General features: G+C 54.2%; 2 protein-coding genes across 5 annotated transcripts; one reads left to right on the forward strand and one right to left on the reverse strand.

Moving 5' to 3' along the window:
* Positions 1 to 132: 132 nt before the first annotated feature.
* On the forward strand, positions 133 to 4,512 carry LOC309339536 (low density lipoprotein receptor adapter protein 1-like). 4 transcript variants are annotated; one of them, XM_081857622.1, is made up of 8 exons: positions 133 to 296; positions 476 to 618; positions 1,761 to 1,873; positions 2,400 to 2,788; positions 3,047 to 3,168; positions 3,331 to 3,386; positions 3,581 to 3,612; positions 3,857 to 4,110. In XM_081857622.1, exons 1-8 carry the CDS (start codon positions 206 to 208, stop codon positions 3,964 to 3,966), a joined length of 1,056 nt encoding a protein of 351 aa, XP_081713748.1. In that variant the 5' UTR covers positions 133 to 205; the 3' UTR covers positions 3,967 to 4,110. The 4 variants fall into 4 exon arrangements, with proteins under 4 accessions (XP_081713748.1, XP_081713746.1, XP_081713749.1 ...); XM_081857621.1 differs by lacking the exon at positions 3,581 to 3,612 and having other exon boundaries at positions 134 to 296; positions 2,400 to 2,514; positions 2,716 to 2,788; positions 3,857 to 4,512; XM_081857620.1 differs by lacking the exon at positions 3,581 to 3,612 and having other exon boundaries at positions 3,857 to 4,512.
* A 662-nt stretch (positions 4,513 to 5,174) lies between these two features.
* FNDC4 (fibronectin type III domain containing 4) lies at positions 5,175 to 12,296 on the reverse strand. Its single transcript, XM_081856449.1, has 6 exons — positions 12,163 to 12,296; positions 7,966 to 8,081; positions 7,603 to 7,807; positions 7,214 to 7,303; positions 6,359 to 6,492; positions 5,175 to 5,794 (listed from the first exon to the last, which is right to left on the reverse strand). The coding sequence occupies exons 1-6, from the start codon at positions 12,239 to 12,241 to the stop codon at positions 5,756 to 5,758; spliced, it is 663 nt and encodes a 220-aa protein (XP_081712575.1). The 5' UTR covers positions 12,242 to 12,296; the 3' UTR covers positions 5,175 to 5,755.
* Between the last annotated feature and the right edge of the window lie 8,936 nt (positions 12,297 to 21,232).

Below are 21,232 nucleotides of genomic sequence, written 5' to 3' on the forward strand. Positions count from 1 at the left end.
TGGGGATTTCCGGGCTCGTGCAGGGGGCAGTTCTCCTCCGAGTCCTCCCGGCATCTCGCCCTTCCTTCCTGTCTCTGTGGCTGAGGGGGCTGGCCGCGCATGCGCCCTGGCCCAGCCGAGCAGCCTCCCTCCCTCCCTGCCTGCCTGCCTGCCTGCCTGCCTGCCTGCCTCTGTCCGTCCGCCCGCCCCGTCCGGTCCCTTCCCGATGGAGGCGCTGCGGGCGGCGGGCCGGGCCGTGCTGCGGAGCCCCAGCCTCGCCCGACACCGCCTGGGCGTCGCCCGCCTCCGCCGCCACCGTGAGTCCCCACGTGGGACTCGGAGGGGGGCGCGGGGCCGGAGCAGCCCGGGAGGAGGCTCCCGGCCGGGCGCGCGCGGGGAGCGGGGTCTCTCGGGGCTGCCTCCTCCGCGCTGCTCGCCCCGGTGGTCTGACGGGGCCCCGCGCCCCTTCCCTGCCTCCCTCCCTCCCTCCCCGCAGAGCTGCCGGAGTCGTGGTCCGACATGCGGGAGCCGCTGCTGGAGGGGATGGGCTTCGCCCTCAAGTACCTGGGCATGACGCTGGTGGAGAAGCCCAAGGGGGAGGACATGGCCAGCGCCGCCATCCACCGGATCCTCGCCACGGTAGGAGGCGAAAGGGAGACCCCAGGCTCGCGGGAGGCGGGGATGGCCACCAGCCGGGCGGCTTTTGGACCACAGCTCCCACCATCCCAGACCACGGACCCTGCTAGCTAGGGAGGATGGGAGTTGTAGTCTAAAGACAGCTGGGAGCCATAGCTGTCAACCTTTCCCTTTTTTAAGGGAAATTCCCTTATTCCGAATAGGATTCCTCGCAAGAAAAGGGAAAAGTTGACAGCTATGCTGGAGAGCCAAGTTTGAGAGACGCTGGGCTAAGAGGGGGAGAGGGCTGGCCATGGCTACTGCTCTGCCTCCACAATCAAGGCAGCAGGATTCCAGTTGCTGGAAATCCTGCTCTTGGGTTTCCCTTTGAGGCTCTGGTGTCTCCTGTTTTCTGCTTTCAACTGAGCCTCGACATGATCAAGAGCAACCAGGGAATCTGGGACAAGATTGGTGCTTGGATCGTTTGGTGCCAGAGAAAACTGTCAACAGATCAAGCTCCTTTTAAGGGCAGACCTACATAAAGAACGTTGCAGCTAACATGTTTGGAAGTAGCTCAGAAAAAGCTGTCTTCTTGAAGGAATGTTGCAATTGAGGAATCTGTGAAAGTTGGCTGCTTGCTGAGGGTCTCACTGAAGGTCTTGTTCCCCTCAGACAGACTCACTGCTGATGCCGCGGTGGCTGGTTTCAGGAGCCACTGGCTACGCATCTTGGTGGAGATCAGATCTGTTCTGGTTTCCCAACCTAAGAAAATAAGCTACTGTAGAGCCAGAATAAAGGGCAGCCCAAATGGTGCAGGGATTGGAAGAAACCTTACTGCATCTGGGGCTTCCTGGTTTGGAGAAAAGGGTTTTGTCCTGACATGCTGTCTCCAGGTGTGATGATGAGCACCAGCCTAGATCTATCTTTGAAAGGGGATTGGACAAATCTACGGATAAGGAGATGGAGATGCCTCCCAGTGGGAATTCTCTGTCTGCAAAAAATAGAATGTTTCCTGAGTTCCTTCTGTGCTCCAGCCTGCCTCTTTTACAGGATGGGTGCAGGGTAGAGAGCTTCTTGGAAGTCTGCTAGGAGCTGAGGGCTGGGCTAGGGGGTCTTCTGTGATTATCCAGGAGACCTCCTTCCCCATCTCTACCTTCACTCCTCAGGCTCGGGTGGGGCCCAAGAAATTCCAGAAGGTGATCTTGACTGTCTCCCCACGAGGCCTCTCTCTGCAAGACGCGGAGACCAAGGAGACCATGGAGACCATCTCCATCTACAGGTGTGTGAGGATGCTTCTGCAAGGTAGGCCTGCTGGAGGCCAGGGAGCTGCCTGGCTGAGCCCCTCTCTGCACGGCTGCCTGGCTGAGGACTTGCCCGCTGGCTGGGCTGTGAGCAAGCACCAAAAGCAAACAGACAGGCACCCAGTTGGGCACTGGGGAAGCCAAGTGAGGGGCAGCCCGCAGGCGTCTCCTTTGGAACAAAGCCCTGCTGTCCTGGGGGACGTGGTTTGCTGGGGAGCCCCATCATGGTCGCTCCCTGGGAGGGGGGGGTGGAGGGGCTGCTCCCCGCTTACAGCTTCTGCTGCCTGCAGGTCAGGGACATTTTCTGCTCTTCCTGTTTCCGTAATCCACTGCTGGGGCAAAATGCTCTGGTTGTGCTGCGTCTCTGCCTTAGTCCTGCATGCCCAGTAACTTGGCCATCTCCCACGGCCCCCTGCCCCGCCCTGAGGCCCTCCTGCTCTTGCCCTGCCAGGGGTGCTTGGTGTGGGGATGCCGAGCGCTGCCTCCTCTCCCGCCCTCTTTCAGGATTTCCTATTGCACCACAGACAAGCTGCAGAACAAAGTCTTTGCCTACGTGGCGCAGAACCCCCAGAGCGGTGCCCTCGAGTGCCACGCCTTTCTGTCGCCCAAGAAGAAGATCGTAAGCGCTGCATTTGCCCCTGCCCCCGGGGAGGGCTGGGTCCTGCACTGCTCTTTTGGGGTGGGGTTTGCTCGCTGGTTGGCCCCTCTGCCCCTGCATGCCCTGCAGAAGGGTTCCCCACCTCCCTCCCGGGGCCCTTTGCAGGGCGCAGCCTCGCCAGCTGCCCCGGTCGCCTTTTCTTGCCTCGTGTCGCCCATGCAGGCCCAGGCTGTGACTCTGACGGTGGCTCAGGCCTTCCAGGTGGCCCTGGATCTCTGGGAGGCTGCGCAGGCAGGTACGGATGATGGCCGTGCCCCTAGCCATTGCTATGCCAAACCCGTGACCTGCTCCCCTCTGGCTTCCTTGGTGGCTCGGTTGCCCCCCCCCCGCCAGGTGCACCCTTCTTTTCCAAGGTTGTGGGGTGGTGAGGATGGCGGGGGGCACAGGAGGGGGTGTTCATGTCAAGGATGTGAAGTGCCAGCAAGTGGGAAAGGGAGGGGGTGCTGTTGGGGGTCTTGGGTGTTTCAGCCTCTGGACATTTTTTCTCCACCAGGCTCCAGGGAAGGGGAGGGGGAGAAGAAGCCCTCCCTGAGTCCGCTGTGCCCCCCTGTGGAAAGCACCCACCCGCCTGGCAGGTCACCCCTTGGCAGCCCCCCCTTCAAGACCAACTTTGAGGTACGGTATTGGGCGTGACCTGCTGCCACACTGCCAGGCCCCCTTGGCTCTCAGGGCCAAGAAGCTCCCTCCCTCACCAGCCCCACCCTTTGTATGTCAGCGGGGGCTGCCTGCTCTCTCTCTCGAGGGGCCTGGCAGCCACCTGGCTTTCTCTGGCCCTAGGAGGAAGAAGAGGAGGACGAGGAGGACGAGGAAGATCTCAACGAAGCCTTCTCTGGGTAGGGGCCTGTTGGCTGCGTCAAGGTCCCCTGTTGGTTGGGGGGCAAGGCAGTCAGAGGTGTGGGTTTTCTGTTTCTGGGGGACACATTGAAGGGCTGCGGCAGGGCTTGTGGAATAGAAAATGGTCTGGCTGGGGGGGCTCTCCTTGCTGCTGCTGCTGCTGCTCTGATCTTTGTCTCTTCTCTGCCCCAAGCCGCGTAGAGGAGAGGGGCCGCCCCACCACAGGTAACCATTGACACCCCCCCCCCCAGCATGGCCCTGCCCTCAACCTTTGCTTGGGATGAAGGGGTGGGGGAATGCCTTGGAAGGCTTTTCATTTCCCTTCTTCCAGGGGAGCTGGGGTTTCCCCTGCATTTTCACATGGACTCTTCCTGGCAGGTCACCCCTCTCCCTCTCAGGTTTCTCCTCTCCCTCTCTGTCTTTTTCCTTCCTCTTGAGTGGCTCCTCTCGATGCCCTTGTGTGTTTCAGGTGTGGGGGGGCTTGCGTTTGGGGGCTCCCCAGTTGCCCGCTTCCAGTCAGTGGCGGCCTGGGGCTGCAGCCCCCCCAGCAGCTGCCTGCCTCCGGGGACATTTTTCTGAGGCTGCTTCTCCTCATCTTTCTCCTGCCACTCACCGTGTCTTCGCTGCTCATCTCCAGCACAGCCTCTGCTGCTGCCCCTTGTCTGTCACCCACAAGGACCAGCTGCCCCCACCCCTGGGAACCTGGTCTAGCCTGCCCAGGCCAGCCCCTCACCCTACTGGAACCCCAACAGCACCCTGCGGGGCATTCAGCAGGGATCCTCAGCCCCAGGACCTCTTCTGCGGGGGGGGGGGCAGCATGAGTCTTGGGGGTGGGTGCACCAGGCCTCCTCATGGTGCTCTTGAGGCCTGAACATTGGGGGGGGGCAGCATTCAGATTCCCATCAGTCTTCACCCACCCCATATTGAGGAGGGCTGTGTTGAGTGTAGATAAATCCTTCCCTCTGCTGCCCCCCCCCCCGCCCTGCTGTCCAGCTCTGGTGGGAAGGCAGCCCCCTCCCCTCCCCACCAGCTGCTCATCACTGCCAAATCACAGCTTTGTAGCAAAAAGACTAGTTTTTAATGTCCTTTTCTAAAGGGAAATAAACCATTTCTACTGTTGTTGTACTTGGGTGTCTTTCCTTGCAGAGGCCTCAGCCCACGGGGGAAAGGGGGCAGCGAGTGGCACAGCCGGCCAGCTCTGGGGGAGCCCGACTGGCACACAGGGGGTGGGGGGCATAGCACCGTCCGTCTCCTTCCTGGGCCGGGATTCCTGGCTCACCTGCCTGGGGCTCACCAGTCCGGCACCACCTGGAAGCTACTTCCAGAGCTCTTCGGGTGAGCTATGCCAGGCAGGCCCTTCCCAAGGGGGGAGAAGCAAGCCAAGTGGGCCTGGGGGGGCAGCCCTTCTGTGGGGCGGGAAGGTGGGCAAGCAGGGGATTCCACAGCCCCCCACCATTGCTCTTTGCTGTGCAAGGGGGGGGGGAGCCTGCGAGGGTCTTCACTTGTTAAAGTAGGTTCTCTGGCTGGGGGGGGGGGAGTGGAGCAGCAGGGCGGCAGAAGATGGTCTTTTGCTGCCCAGCTGGGGAGGCGGATAGCTGCCTGTCCTGAGGGAAGGGTGGGATGGGGTGGCTTGACCTCCAGGCAAAGGGCCCTGAGCTGCTCTCAGCCCCACTGCTGGAGGGAAATAGGCAAATGGGGCTCTTCTCTCTGCCAGGACCGAAAGGGGGCTGCAAGCTCTTCTCTCTCTGCCAGGACCGAACTGCCACTCCCAACGCAGCGCTCCCCTCCTGATCTTGCTGAGAAGGAAGAAGGTGGAGGTGGGCTGGGGGTGGCTTTGGCTGGAGGGGGAGGGCAAAGGCAGTTGGCACACAGCTGGTGCCTCCCCAAGAGGAAGCCAAGGGCAGCTGGCAGGAACCCTATAACTGCGGTGGGAGGGGGCAGGTGGGAAGGCATAGGGGCTGAAGGGAACTCTTGAGGGTGGCGACAAAGTCTTCCCAGCATGGTCTTCTGGGTGGTGGCCCCGCTCAGGGCCCAGTCCAGAGTTTCCATGGTGAAGCTATGGGGGGGGGGCTGGGCAAGGTCGCGGCTTCAGCTCCCGCAACGAGGCTCTTCAGATAGTAGCGGTGGGTGGCACTGGCCTGCCCCGTGGGTGGCGCTGCTGCTGCGCTCTCCGTTGGCGGTGGCCCCAGAGAGAAGGGTTGGGCGAGAGGGTGAGCCCGGCGTTCCGCATGCACTTTGGCCCCGGCGGGCTCCATGCAGGTCTGCTCCTCCTGGGGCGAGAAGAAGCAGGAACTCTTTGCATGCAGGGAAGCAGGAGGCTGCGACGGTGGTGGCAGGCGGAGGCCACTGAGGTCCCCGCGAGTTTCAGCTACACCTCGATGATGTTGACAGAGGGCGATTTCATCTTCTGAAAAAGGGAGAGAGAGGGTCGTGGGAGCGAGCAGGACCCCCAGAGCTATTGGGGGCCCCGATGCCTCCCACTCCCTCTTGGCCAGGCTGTGCCCCTCCCCCGCAGCTGAACTGCGGCGCCCCCATTGCCCTGGAGAGCGCCCGGCACCTTCGCTCCTTCGAAAAATGCGTGTCCAAAGTCCCCACCTGTCATTTTCCCTTGCAAGATGGCAACCCGCCCTGGGTGGGTTCGGTTCCGGCGCCCTTTCTCCCCCTTCAGGCCGGCTGCTGCCGACGAAGAGCGCTCCTGGTGACCCAACTCGGCCAAAGCCGGCTTCCCCGGAGCCCCGACGCTCCCGGCGCCGCGCTTTTGCTCCAGCCGCGCAACCAGCATCCGGAGGAGAAGGAGGCGGTGGCGGCACAGACCCGCACCAGCCGCCGAAAGCCCCGAGGACGGGGCAGCAGCTCCGGCCCCGCTGTCGGGGGCTGGGCTGCCCGCCGTCGAGCTCCGCCCTGGCCCTTCTCCCCGGCGAGGGTGGGCTGAGCCAAGCTCCCTCTTCTCCCCTTCCCAAACGGCCCCCACCTTGCTTCGGAGGAGGCCCCCGGTGGGCCGCTCGGGCGTGCTGTGCTCCGAGGCCGGCTTGCTTTTCTCCTTGTTGTTGTTGGAGTCGTTGTCCTTGATGATGTCGTATTGCTTGCAGAAGAGGGCGATCACCGCTGCGGAAGCAAGGAGGAAGGAAGGTGACCAGGGGCCTCCACCGTGCAAGCGTCTCTCCCCCCGCCCCCCCTTTGGACATGCTGGAGTCAGTGGCTGGTTGCTTCGCAGATCTTTATTTGCGCAAAAGTTCAACACAGCTCAGTCAGAAAAGGGAATTCGCGTTCGTTCGGCCCTGCGCCCCGAAATAAGCATTGCTACCCAATCTCCCGCGCGTCGCCGTGATCCGGGGACTCTTCGGATTCACGGCGATTTTGTCCTCTCAGAGCTGTTGCTTCTGCACAATGCTCGTCAAAACCCAAACCCAGATGCCAACTGCCCATCGGGAACTTGGGGTGCGCCCCCACCATAAGCATCCGACCGGGAGTCACAAGCGGAGAGGAGGAAAGGGCTGCGCTTTGCTCAGGTCCTGCTTGCCAACTGGGTAGCCACTTTTTGAGGTGCCCCCGCTCGCTTGGGCCTGATCCTGCTGCTGCTGCTGCTGCTGGGCTCTTCTGACGGAGCCGCGTTCAACGGGATGCTTCATTTGGGCGCGCAAGGCTGTCAGGCGTGGCCCCTCCGTGCAAAGAACGGTAGCCAAAAGATGCAGCAAAGAAGAAGGAACTTTGGCTGTGCACCCAGAGACAAACTCCGGGCCAGCGCTAGTGGGATACTCACACACCCGTAAGGGACACAAGCAGAGCGTGCTGGAGCAGGCCCAAGGGAGCTTCCCACCCGCCTCACCTGCCCACATGAACAGCACAGCCACGATGATGACGATCTCGCCCGTCTGCAGCTGCCGCTCCTTGTCCAGCCCCTCCATGGTGATGTCTCCTGCGGAGAGAGAGAGCTGTGCCTCGGGAGGGACGCCCCGTCGGGCGAGGGGGGGAGAGCAGCTGCAGGCTGGGTAGGATCTCGCCGGCCCCTCCGCCTGGGCTGCCCACAGGTCACTGAGGGGCCCCACCCGCCCAAGGACGGAGGCACCACGGAGCTTCCTGGCCCCCGGAGGAGGCCCGGGACTGACTGGGGGGAGACAGGCGGCGCTGGAGGGGGACAGGGGCGCCCAGCCGGCCAGCGAGGCTCCGGAGGGCGGGGGTGGGAGAGGGGAAGGTCCCCGCGGGCGCCTCGCCTACCCTGGCTGGAGCTGTTGGACGGCAGGCGGTCACTCTGCTTGAGGGTGCGGAAGTGGACCCTCTTGCTGGCCTGGCTCTCGCCGTGCAGGCCGATGCTCTGCACCTGGATGACATAGTCGGCATCCTCGGCCAGGTCCCAGAGCACGCACGCCCGCGTCGTCGTGTTCACCTCCCGGATGAAGCGCTGCATCTGCCCGTCCTGCCGCTGCCGGAAAGGGGGGGGGAGGCCGTCAGAGCGGGTGAGGGCAGAGAGAGGGAGGGAGGGAAGAGAACATAGCCCCCCTTGGCTGACAAAGGGGTTGGGGAAGCAAGGGGGCGGTGGGGCTGCGGGACAGAGGAGTGGTGCGCCCCCGCCGGCCTCACCTGTTGCAAGATGGCGTAGCCGATGACGACGTCCCCTTCCGGGACATCCCAGGAGACCATCGCGGAGTTGGCCTTGAGCTGGGTGACGGTGACGTTGACGGGCGACGGGGGCCGATCTGTGAGGCAAGCAGGGATGGAAGGGTCACGGGTGGCTGGGCAGGACTGGACTGGATGACCCCAGGGATCCCTTCCATCTCCGCCTCGGGTTTCTCCTCCCTCCTGGGGGCTGGCACAAGTTGGTGCTGCTGCGGGGAGGACTCTGTCGAGGGAGCAGCGGCCTTTCAGGGCATTTAGCACCCCTAGAGACGGAGGGGAGCAGGGCCTGGAAGGCAGCGTCAGCGTCCTTGATGCTGTTATACTGAAGGTGTCATTTTAGGGCTAAGTTATCATCTTTCGTGCAAGCTGCTTTGAGCTTTAGTTTTTAAAAAACCAAAAAACCAAATAGAACTTAATCTGAAAACTAAAGCCATTTTCCCTCTAAAAGTGAACTCCGGTGGTGAGTACAGATAGAAACGAGACCCAGACAGAGCCCATTAAAGGTTATGAGCCCAGGACGCTTCATTTGTGTTGAAATATGGACTAAACACCATGATGGAAGGGGCTCATAGAATCATAGAATCATAGAGTTGGAAGAGACCACAAGGGCCATCGAGTCCAACCCCCTGCCAAGCAGGAAACACCATCAGAGCACTCCTGACATATGGTTGTCAAGCCTCTGCTTAAAGACCTCCAAAGAAGGAGACTCCACCACACTCCTTGGCAGCAAATTCCACTGTCGAACAGCTCTTACTGTCAGGAAGTTCTTCCTAATGTTTAAGTGGAATCTTCTTTCTTGTAGTTTGGATCCATTGCTCCGTGCCCGCTTCTCTGGAGCAGCAGAAAATAACCTTTCTCCCTCCTCTATATGACATCCTTTTATATATTTGAACATGGCTATCATATCACCCCTTAAGCTCCTCTTCTCCAGGCTAAACATGCCCAGCTCCCTTAGCCGTTCCTCATAAGGCATCGTTTCCAGGCCTTTGACCATTTTGGTTGCCCTCCTCTGGACACGTTCCAGTTTGTCAGTGTCCTTCTTGAACTGTGGTGCCCAGAACTGGACACAGTACTCCAGGTGAGGTCTGACCAGAGCAGAATACAGTGGCACTATTACTTCCCTTGATCTAGATGCTATACTCCTATTGATACAGCCCATAATTGCATTGGCTTTTTTAGCTGCCGCGTCACACTGTTGGCTCATGTCAAGTTTGTGGTCAACCAAGACTCCTAGATCCTTTTCACATGTACTGCTCTCAAGCCAGGTGTCACCCATCTTGTATTTGTGCCTCACATTTTTTTTTGCCCAAGTGCAATACTTTACATTTCTCCCTGTTAAAGTTCATCCCTAGCTCCCTAGGCCCGAGATTCTGACTGCAAGCTGAAGAAGAAAAACATGGAAACTGGTGGTGGAACGACAGGAATATTCCTTTGAGGAGGATAATACTGGGTGAGTGAGTTCCAAAGATCAATTAAGAATTGTCTGAAAAATATTGTTTCAGCATATTTTCTTTTCTTATTTTTTGCTCCATGTTCACTGTGCCCCCCTATTCATCTTTTACTTGGAAGGGCGAAAGGTCGTTGCCTCTCCAAGGAGAAACCAGGAGAGCGGCTCAGCGGAGGGGGAGAGCCTTGTAGGGAGCCTTGACACAAGGAAAGACCCTCCAGCCCGCAGAAACACCTGCTCCTTCCAGGGCTTCTCCTCCTCCGAGAGTTTCCACATTTGGACTCCGCAGTTCGCCTTCTCTTCCAGCCGACCTCCCCGCCAGTGGCGCCTCCCGCCCGCTCAGCTGTCACAGTTGCGCTCTACCGTTTCCTCAGAGTCCTGGCAAAACCGCGCGCCCTGGACTCCGCTTGGTCCCCTGGCTGTGCCCCCCCTTCAGCCACAGAGGCCCCCTTTCTTTGGGGAAAAGAGGCAGCAGGTTGCCTCCTGCCCTGGCTGGGCTGCGCTTTCCTGACCTCGGTCACAGGGCCGCTCCCTACCTCTAGCTCCCTCTCCAGAGGAGACCCGGGGGGGAGAGTGAGGGGAGGCTATGAACCCTCCAAGGATCCCCTTCTGCTCCTGCGCCATTTCTGCAGTTGTATTTTAAGCCATTCATTTGAGAAACTTCTGTTTTGAGGGCACCAGGCAAGAAGCAGGAGGGCCATCTATTTGACCAGTAAACGAATAAATGTATTTCTTGGAACTGTGCGGGCTTGACTGCCAATAGGTCCCCCTCGCCATACCTGCCTGCTTTCAGACTCCCCGGGATTGGCAGCTCCGGACAACCACCTACTTTCCTTGCAAGCTGCACTTACAACTCCTAGGGGCCTCGGCTCAAAGTCAGCTATTATGCATTAAAAAGACGGACCCCGCCAAGCAGGGGAGTCTGGGGGGCGGAAGCCGGCGTGTGGAGAAAGGTCAAAAGGTGTCCTCCTCCAAGCGAGGGAGAGTCGGGCCCCTCGTCTTGGGCAGCTGGAAGTAATAATAATAATAATAATGAATTTTATTTATATCCCGCCCTCCCCAGCCGAAGCCGGGCTCAGGGCGGCTAACAATAATCAAATAATCAAATAATCAAATAATCAAATAATCACACATTCAAAATATTCATTATAAAAATTAAAATCAAATTAGTGGCAACCGATTAAGCAATATTCTGTGCAGGTTGCCAGAGGAGGGAGTCAGGCTGCGCCCTGACCAAAGGCCTGGCATTAAGTATAAACTAAACACATTGGTCAACTTTCCTCCTATGTCATTCACATTCAAGCTGTTTCCAGGTCTGGAATGCAAATGATCTCCTAGAAAGTCTTTTTTTTAAAAGCACTTTTTTATTGGTCAGTACTTTCTCCCTTAATACATGGAACATAACCATATTAGGAATAGAGGTTAAGATTTTATAGGTCCCACTAGTTGAACACTGATCAAGAAACGCTTGCAACTTAGAATAAAACTATACATTAGATTTGATATGAGGCTAACACCAAAATAGGCACTCTCATGTTTTGTCCCCCCCCCCCCACCTCTGCAGTATAGGATACTTTTCCCATGTCCTGAACTTATGCCAAATTTTCATTCCAACAGTAGGCAATGATGTGATGAAGACAGGGAAACACATGACATCAGGGCATGTGTCAAGAGACTCTAAAAGTTATGGGGAGAAGGAAACTTGACATGAAGACCTTATTTTTGGCAGCAGTCCCACGTCAAGTGCAATGTGTAATTCTGCCCTTACTTCAGTGTACATTTGTTAGGTTATTCAGAGGCAGCTGCTATTATGCAGAGTTCCAAAATGTTTTCCCTGTTCCCTTTGCTTGATGGATTATCACAGAAACAATGACATTCTCCGCTTGTGGATTCTTCATGTAAAAAGGTTTGCAAAGAAAAGTGTGGGACACTTAGGAAAACCAAGCAATGAGCAACTTGACTCGACAGATCCTTGCCGATTGCTGTAAGGTTAGACATTGACTAGTCCAATGTCTAGTAAAGCAACAGCCGCCGGTTTGGGGCCGGATTCCGGGCAAAGCAGGCCAGACTGAGGGGATCGTGACCGTGCGTGGGGTGTCTCATGGGTCAAGTGCGGTTTGGGGGCGTCCGGCGTCAGAATGGGCCAGGGTCACCTTCTTCTCGTGGGTCAAGGGCAGCGGAGTGGGCGCAGGGTGCCAGGAGGTGCCCCCTGCCAAGAGACCTTTGCCACCTCGAGAGAAGGCGGAGGCCGGGGACGTGGGCAGAGGCTTCTTCTCACCCAAGCGAGGCCAGCTGGCAGCCGCGGCCTTCCCTGGAGCCAGGCTTTTACTCTAATGAAATTGGCCGCGGTTCCGCTCGCGGCTGCAGGGAACAAGGCACTTCGAGAGGGGCCCGAGCCTGCCTTGGCCGCGGCGCTGCTGCCCCGATCCGGCTGCTTCCGCGGGTAATCGGCGGCCAGTGACGCAGCCGAGCAGGGCAGGGCTGAGCTGGGGCCAAAGAGACCCCCGCCTTGCCCGCCCACCCCCTCCCTCGCCCTCCGACGGCCCTCGTCGGGGTGCGGAGCAGCCCGGGTTCAGCACCAAGGCCAGCGGCCCGAGAGTCGGCCAGCCGGGCCTGCGCTTGTGGGGAGAGCGCGCTGGTCTCGGGCGCCGATCCTGACCACCGGGGGCTTTTTCTCTCCCGCCTCCCGCCCCGCCCGGAGCCCCGGCACTTACTTGCGCGCACGAGGCACAGGTCGCAGCTGACCAGCACCAGCACGGCCGCCGGGCTGAGGTACGCGGGGAGGGAAGCCATGGCCGCGGACGGGCGCAGCACTTGCTCATGGAGCCCGGCGAGGCTCCGGGCGCTCAGGGGGCGGCCAGCGCGGGGCCCCCCGCAGTCTCCGCCGCAGCGGCTCCCGCCGGACGGGTCAGTGCCAGCGCCGCGCTCCCGGCTGCGGAGCCTCCTGCTCTTCTGCCGCCTCGCGGCTCCATCCAGGCGGGCCGAGGCGTCCGCAGAGCCCAGCGGAGGAGCCCTGCCCAGCGGCCGAGGCCCGGTTCCGCTGCGGAGACTGCTCGGGCGGCGGCAGCGGCGGCAGCAGCAGCAGCAGCAGCAGCAGCAGCAGGAGAGGCAACGCGGTCCCTGCAGCAGCACCAGCCGCGCTCCGTCCTGGAGACAGTCAGCCCGCCCAGCGCCGCCCAGTTGGCACCGCCTCCGCCTCGCCTCCCCGCGAGGGCAGCAGCTGCCCCGGACCTGAGTGGCCACTGGCCGGAGCCCGGGAATTCGGGCAACAAGGAGCCCCCGCCGACGTCACGCCCCGGCCAGGGTCGAGGGGGCGCTCTTTGGCCGGGTTCCGACCTGGCGCCCTATGGGTTTATTTGGGGGGGGGGGAGGAGGCGCAGAGTAAGGAAGAGACGCGCAAAGAAGAACCAAAGTTGCACGTGGGGAAAGCCCTCCGGGATTATCGGTGGGGCAGGGAGGTTTGCAGGGGGTTGGACTCGATGACCCTTGGAGCCCCTTCCCGCTCTGCCCTTTTGTGATTCTATGATGTCATTCAGCCCCAAGAAGGGCGGGATCAGACCCTCCCCCTTGCGATTTGCATACGAGAAACGTTGCTACCGTGAGGCAAGGCGTGTGCTGGGGGGGGGGGGATACATTTGCCAGGTCCTTCCGCCCCCGTCCAGGACCCTCCGGGCTGCCTCTCCTCACCGGCTCCCCTGACATACTTTCTCGGTCCTTGACGGGGCAGCTGTTCAAGCCGCGCTGCGGGCGTGTGGGAATGTTCTGGGGTGCAGGAGAGGATATATTGACTAATTATATCCTTATCCAACTTGTACTAACAAGTTCCCAAAATATCAGCAGAGTTTATAGACATTCCCCTTTAAGTTCGCAACGGTAACGCTTGCACAGGTTCGCTAGAACCTCTATAATAATTACTCTGGTAATTTCCCCTTTGTTCCCTCTTAAAATACAAGACACGACACAGTCTTTATAAAAGTATAAAAGAGTTTACTCACGTTCTGTTCACAATATGATCCCAGAAGGTAGGCAGGCTTAAAAAGGTTACATGCAGTTAGAATCTATCTTGTAGCAAGATATTACTGTCCTCTCTTGGCTGGGAGCCAAGAGGGCATGTTGCTCCTTCAGAAGATGAAAATGGCAGAGAGGCAAGAGGCAAGAGGCAAGAGAGAGAGTGGCTGCCTGCCCTGTGCTTTTATCATTACCTGCACAGGTGAGGCCACACCCACCTCTGGTCACATGCGGAGGAAGTCCGTCCCCAGGAAGTTTACCTGCTTGCTGGACAGACATCCCTCCCCATGTTCTAACATGTACACTCTAGGAATGTTGTCATTGACTGCTCCTGTGTTTACATCCCACATACCCCTTCTCAGGCAATACAACATAAACAAAACATAAACAACTTTATTCAACCACCCAGAGTCCCAGCTTCACACGTAGATTCTGGAAACTCTCTCTTGGTAGGGGTTTCGTCAGGATGTCAGCAGTCATCTCTTGGGTGCTGCAGTAGGATAGTTCCACAAGTCCATCCTGGATCATCTGGCGTATGTAGTGGTATTTAACCCCAATGTGTTTTGTTCTGGCCAGGAACTTCTCACTCTGCGTCAGCTTCAGGCAACTTTGATTGTCCTCTAGCAAGCTGACAGGCCCTTTTCTCACCAACCCAAAGTCCTTTATGAGTTGATCAAGCCAGGCGATCTCTCTGCAGGCTTCTGTTGCTGCAACGTATTCTGATTCTGTGGAAGATAATGCTACACAGCTCTGTTTATAACTGCCCCATGAAACAGGTCCATCACCAAACATGAAAACATGACCACTTGTTGATTTATAATCAGCATTATCCCCAGCCCAATCCGCATCAGTATACCCAACCAACTTAGGGTCTCTGACGGCTGGTAACCTTAATTTACAATTCATGGTACCCTTCAAATATCGCACCACCCTCTTTACACCTGCCCAATCATGCTCAGTGGGAGAATTCACTTTTCTGCTAAGAATCCCCACAGCATTAGCTAAGTCAGGTCTACATGTGGTAACTAAATACAAAAGTTTACCAATCGCCGACCTGTAGTCATTGTTGTCTGGCAACTGCTTCGAATCCTCCTGATTCTTCAGGAAGTCAGTAGCCATCGGTGTAGCAACTGGATGTGCGTCTTGCATCTGCATGTGCTCAATCAGCTCGTGGATCTTCTGTCTTTGGCTGAGAAGAAATGAGCCGTCCTCTTCTCTTTCCACCTGGATCCCGAGGTAGTACTGGACATCTCCTAGCTCCTTGACCTCCACCTCTTTGCTAAGGTGTTTTACTATCTGTGTATAGTCTTTCTCACTTGCTGTGGCAATAATCAGGTCATCAACAAATGCTAAGATATATGAGAATTGTCCATTATTTGACTTACTGTACAAGCACTTGTCAGCGTCGCCTTGCTTGTACCCAAGTTGCGTCAGCATTTTATGCAACTTCTGGTTCCAGGCTCTAGCAGCCTGTTTAAGTCCATAAAGTCCTTTCTGCAGTTTGCACACTAAATGTGCCTCATGTGGTTTCACAAAACCTTTGGGCTGTTTCATATAGATTTCTTCAGAAATCTGCCCATGTAGAAAAGCGGTAGCAATGTCTATGTGTTTCACTCTCATTTTCTTGGAGGCTGCAATGCTTAAAAGCATTCTTACGCTGCTGTACCTCACGGTTGGTGCAAAAACTTCATCATAGTCTTCACCAAAACGCTGTGAAAATCCCTGTGCTACAAGTCTAGCTTTGTAGCGCTGCACTTCTCCTTCTGACCCCTTCTTAACCTTGAAAACCCATTTACTGCCAATGGCCTTCTTACCGGGAGGCAGCTCAGTGAGTGTCCAGGTCTTGTTCTGATGCAGTGCATCCATCTCCTCCTGCGCGGCCTTCCTCCAGAGACTGGCTTCTGCAGCTGGCATCTCCTGTATCTCTTCCCAAGTGGAAGGTTCTTGTGGAAACGCCGACCCTGCAAAGTAGGACAACCGTAATGGTGGGACACCTTTGTTGGTTCTGGACGAGCGTCTGACCTCTGGTTCTGGGACCGCATCAGCTTCCTCATCCTCCTCCAACGCAGGCATGTCCCCATCTGAGTCCTCATCTTCGTCTCTGGTGCCGCCAGGGTTCTGGTCCTCTGCGTCTTCTGGTGCGTCGCCTGTAGGGGGCGCTGTAACACTCGAAGGCAGATTAGTACTTTGTGGGGTCTCAAAAGGGAAATATACAAACTCTTGAGTCCTTTCTGACTCATCTGAAGAATCCACAACAGTGTTCTTAGTGTCTACCTTTCCATATTCATCAACATAAACCGCATGGTATGCATTTGTCTTACCAGTTTGTAAGTCCATAATTCTATATCCTTTGCCTCCAGAGGCGTATCCCACAAGGATACCTGCTTTTGCCCTGGAGTCAAGCTTGTGTCTGTGTTCCTTGGGCACGTGGAAGTAACACGGACTTCCAAACACACGTATGTGCGACAGATTGGGAGCTTTCCCATGCCAAAGTTCAAATGGTGTGCGCTCTGCACCTTTAGTTGGCAGTCTATTCTGCAAATACACCGACGTGTACACTCCTTCGGCCCACAGCTTCTGTGGCAAACATGCATCCTTTAGCATGCACCTTGTCATGTCCATAATGGACCTAAACTTTCTCTCAGCTATGGCATTCTGCTGTGGTGTGTAAGGAATTGTGGTTACGTGTGCAATTCCTTCCTTGGCCAGGAGAGCCTGCATTTCATTTGAGCAGTACTCACCTCCATTGTCGCTCATTAGCACAGCTGGAGCTCTTTGGAATTTATTCTTGACCATGGCAATGTATTCCTGGAGCTTGTCCACTGTCTCACTCTTCTCTTTGAGGAAATACACAACACAAAATCTTGAAAAGTCATCCAGAAATATTAAAATATATCTATTCTTTCCCAGTGAGGGAACACTCATGGGTCCACATATGTCAGTGTGCACTATGTCAAGCACTTTGTTGCTTCTTTGTTCTGCACAACGTGGAAATGAAGGTTTTACAGCCTTCTCAGTAATACAGCTTATGCACTTTGCTGGAGCTTTGTCGCTCTGCTTTACCTGCAAACCTCTTACAAGATCTCTTTTCTGTAGATCCAGAATGACGTTGGTGTCTCTATGTCCAAGCCTTCTGTGCCATAGGTCCAGATCTGCTTCATCCTTCTGGCTGGAATGTGCCACTTTTGCAGACTGATTCTCTGAAACATCAAGCTCATATACACCATTGATTAGCTTTGCTTGAGCAAACACTTTGCCATTTCTAGTCACTTTACATTCTCCATTTCCAAATGTGATCTGGAAACCTTTCTTGTCCAAAGTGGACACGCTGATTAAATTGCAGCTCAGCTCTGGAACATACAAAACTCTAGAGATTGTGTTCTCAATGCATTCATTGTTTATATTGCATTTCAGACTCATGGAACCTGCACCTTTTGCTTTAACAATGTTGCCATCTGCAATCTCAATTTCAGATCCTTCTTCATCATTTATCTCATTAAAATAGTCCTTTTTATATGAAAAATGTGAGCTGGCACCTGAATCTAAAATCCATTTATTACGTTTATTCTCACGATTCTGGACAGTTAAATTCCTTTCTTGCAGTAGCCATGTGCATTCACATTTCCCCTTCTTTTCTCCTTTTGGCTGAAAGGGGTGGGGTTTCTTGGCTTTAGGAGCCCTGCAATTCTTTGCAATGTGTCCTTCTTTGTTACAATTGAAACAAATCACTTTCTTAGGCATCTCTTTGGACTTTGTAAATTGCCTAGATGCATAACTACTGTCTTTGCTTCTAGCATTTCTCACTGGAGATTCAGCTCTATCTCTGCATTCTTCTTTTAAATAACCAATCAAGTCTTTAAAAGTCAGACCTTGTCTATGATCCATCAAACTTACAAATGCGCTAAAGCGTGGTCCAAGTGATGACAACAAAAATGCTATCTTTGTATCTTCATCAAAAGCTTTGGGAGTCAAATCAATTCTCTGAATAATCTCAGTGAACTTGTTGATGTGCTCTGTGAATTCCTCTTTTGAATTCATCCTCACTCTGGTTAATTTACACACCAAGTTTCTGAAGCAGTTTATGCTAGATTCTCCATACACGCGCTCAATATCTCTTAAGATTTGAGATGCATCATCTGTACTATTTATTAATGATAGCTGCTCATCACGAAGTCCACTCAAAATTATGTGTCTAGCTTCGCTGTTCATGCGTTTCCAAGCACTTATCTTGGCTAAAGCTTCCTCAGACGATCCCGTAGGTTGAGGGTTTAAAGCTTCCAAAATGTGCTTATAATCTAAACATGCTATCAAGCGCTGCTTCCAGTGTATGAAATTGTGTTCATTCAGCACAGGCATTCCTAGCTTTGCATCACTATCAAAAGCTGCTCTAGCCATCTTAAAATCCAAAAATTTGAAAATTCTTCAAAATTTCAAAATTTCTCAAAATTTTAAAATCAAAATCTCAAAAATCTCAAAATTCAAAACAAATCTTCACTGCCTTGGGTCACTGTGAACTCTGAGGGAAGGGGGGGGGGTTGCTTAATCCCCACTGCACAATGGAACAAAGGACCATGTGCTTACCAGGAAGTTAACTCAGAAAAATACTACTCAACTCAAAATCACAATCCAACGCAATCCTTCAAAAATACGCAGAAATATACAATACTGGGCCCAATAACCCTTTGTGGGAATGTTCTGGGGTGCAGGAGAGGATATATTGACTAATTATATCCTTATCCAACTTGTACTAACAAGTTCCCAAAATATCAGCAGAGTTTATAGACATTCCCCTTTAAGTTCGCAACGGTAACGCTTGCACAGGTTCGCTAGAACCTCTATAATAATTACTCTGGTAATTTCCCCTTTGTTCCCTCTTAAAATACAAGACACGACACAGTCTTTATAAAAGTATAAAAGAGTTTACTCACGTTCTGTTCACAATATGATCCCAGAAGGTAGGCAGGCTTAAAAAGGTTACATGCAGTTAGAATCTATCTTGTAGCAAGATATTACTGTCCTCTCTTGGCTGGGAGCCAAGAGGGCATGTTGCTCCTTCAGAAGATGAAAATGGCAGAGAGGCAAGAGGCAAGAGGCAAGAGAGAGAGTGGCTGCCTGCCCTGTGCTTTTATCATTACCTGCACAGGTGAGGCCACACCCACCTCTGGTCACATGCGGAGGAAGTCCGTCCCCAGGAAGTTTACCTGCTTGCTGGACAGACATCCCTCCCCATGTTCTAACATGTACACTCTAGGAATGTTGTCATTGACTGCTCCTGTGTTTACATCCCACATACCCCTTCTCAGGCAATACAACATAAACAAAACATAAACAACTTTATTCAACCACCCAGAGTCCCAGCTTCACACGTAGATTCTGGAAACTCTCTCTTGGTAGGGGTTTCGTCAGGATGTCAGCAGTCATCTCTTGGGTGCTGCAGTAGGATAGTTCCACAAGTCCATCCTGGATCATCTGGCGTATGTAGTGGTATTTAACCCCAATGTGTTTTGTTCTGGCCAGGAACTTCTCACTCTGCGTCAGCTTCAGGCAACTTTGATTGTCCTCTAGCAAGCTGACAGGCCCTTTTCTCACCAACCCAAAGTCCTTTATGAGTTGATCAAGCCAGGCGATCTCTCTGCAGGCTTCTGTTGCTGCAACGTATTCTGATTCTGTGGAAGATAATGCTACACAGCTCTGTTTATAACTGCCCCATGAAACAGGTCCATCACCAAACATGAAAACATGACCACTTGTTGATTTATAATCAGCATTATCCCCAGCCCAATCCGCATCAGTATACCCAACCAACTTAGGGTCTCTGACGGCTGGTAACCTTAATTTACAATTCATGGTACCCTTCAAATATCGCACCACCCTCTTTACACCTGCCCAATCATGCTCAGTGGGAGAATTCACTTTTCTGCTAAGAATCCCCACAGCATTAGCTAAGTCAGGTCTACATGTGGTAACTAAATACAAAAGTTTACCAATCGCCGACCTGTAGTCATTGTTGTCTGGCAACTGCTTCGAATCCTCCTGATTCTTCAGGAAGTCAGTAGCCATCGGTGTAGCAACTGGATGTGCGTCTTGCATCTGCATGTGCTCAATCAGCTCGTGGATCTTCTGTCTTTGGCTGAGAAGAAATGAGCCGTCCTCTTCTCTTTCCACCTGGATCCCGAGGTAGTACTGGACATCTCCTAGCTCCTTGACCTCCACCTCTTTGCTAAGGTGTTTTACTATCTGTGTATAGTCTTTCTCACTTGCTGTGGCAATAATCAGGTCATCAACAAATGCTAAGATATATGAGAATTGTCCATTATTTGACTTACTGTACAAGCACTTGTCAGCGTCGCCTTGCTTGTACCCAAGTTGCGTCAGCATTTTATGCAACTTCTGGTTCCAGGCTCTAGCAGCCTGTTTAAGTCCATAAAGTCCTTTCTGCAGTTTGCACACTAAATGTGCCTCATGTGGTTTCACAAAACCTTTGGGCTGTTTCATATAGATTTCTTCAGAAATCTGCCCATGTAGAAAAGCGGTAGCAATGTCTATGTGTTTCACTCTCATTTTCTTGGAGGCTGCAATGCTTAAAAGCATTCTTACGCTGCTGTACCTCACGGTTGGTGCAAAAACTTCATCATAGTCTTCACCAAAACGCTGTGAAAATCCCTGTGCTACAAGTCTAGCTTTGTAGCGCTGCACTTCTCCTTCTGACCCCTTCTTAACCTTGAAAACCCATTTACTGCCAATGGCCTTCTTACCGGGAGGCAGCTCAGTGAGTGTCCAGGTCTTGTTCTGATGCAGTGCATCCATCTCCTCCTGCGCGGCCTTCCTCCAGAGACTGGCTTCTGCAGCTGGCATCTCCTGTATCTCTTCCCAAGTGGAAGGTTCTTGTGGAAACGCCGACCCTGCAAAGTAGGACAACCGTAATGGTGGGACACCTTTGTTGGTTCTGGACGAGCGTCTGACCTCTGGTTCTGGGACCGCATCAGCTTCCTCATCCTCCTCCAACGCAGGCATGTCCCCATCTGAGTCCTCATCTTCGTCTCTGGTGCCGCCAGGGTTCTGGTCCTCTGCGTCTTCTGGTGCGTCGCCTGTAGGGGGCGCTGTAACACTCGAAGGCAGATTAGTACTTTGTGGGGTCTCAAAAGGGAAATATACAAACTCTTGAGTCCTTTCTGACTCATCTGAAGAATCCACAACAGTGTTCTTAGTGTCTACCTTTCCATATTCATCAACATAAACCGCATGGTATGCATTTGTCTTACCAGTTTGTAAGTCCATAATTCTATATCCTTTGCCTCCAGAGGCGTATCCCACAAGGATACCTGCTTTTGCCCTGGAGTCAAGCTTGTGTCTGTGTTCCTTGGGCACGTGGAAGTAACACGGACTTCCAAACACACGTATGTGCGACAGATTGGGAGCTTTCCCATGCCAAAGTTCAAATGGTGTGCGCTCTGCACCTTTAGTTGGCAGTCTATTCTGCAAATACACCGACGTGTACACTCCTTCGGCCCACAGCTTCTGTGGCAAACATGCATCCTTTAGCATGCACCTTGTCATGTCCATAATGGACCTAAACTTTCTCTCAGCTATGGCATTCTGCTGTGGTGTGTAAGGAATTGTGGTTACGTGTGCAATTCCTTCCTTGGCCAGGAGAGCCTGCATTTCATTTGAGCAGTACTCACCTCCATTGTCGCTCATTAGCACAGCTGGAGCTCTTTGGAATTTATTCTTGACCATGGCAATGTATTCCTGGAGCTTGTCCACTGTCTCACTCTT

Source organism: Podarcis erhardii (genome assembly GCF_964252035.2).
Source record: "Podarcis erhardii genome assembly, chromosome: 3".
NCBI lineage: Eukaryota > Metazoa > Chordata > Lepidosauria > Squamata > Lacertidae > Podarcis > Podarcis erhardii.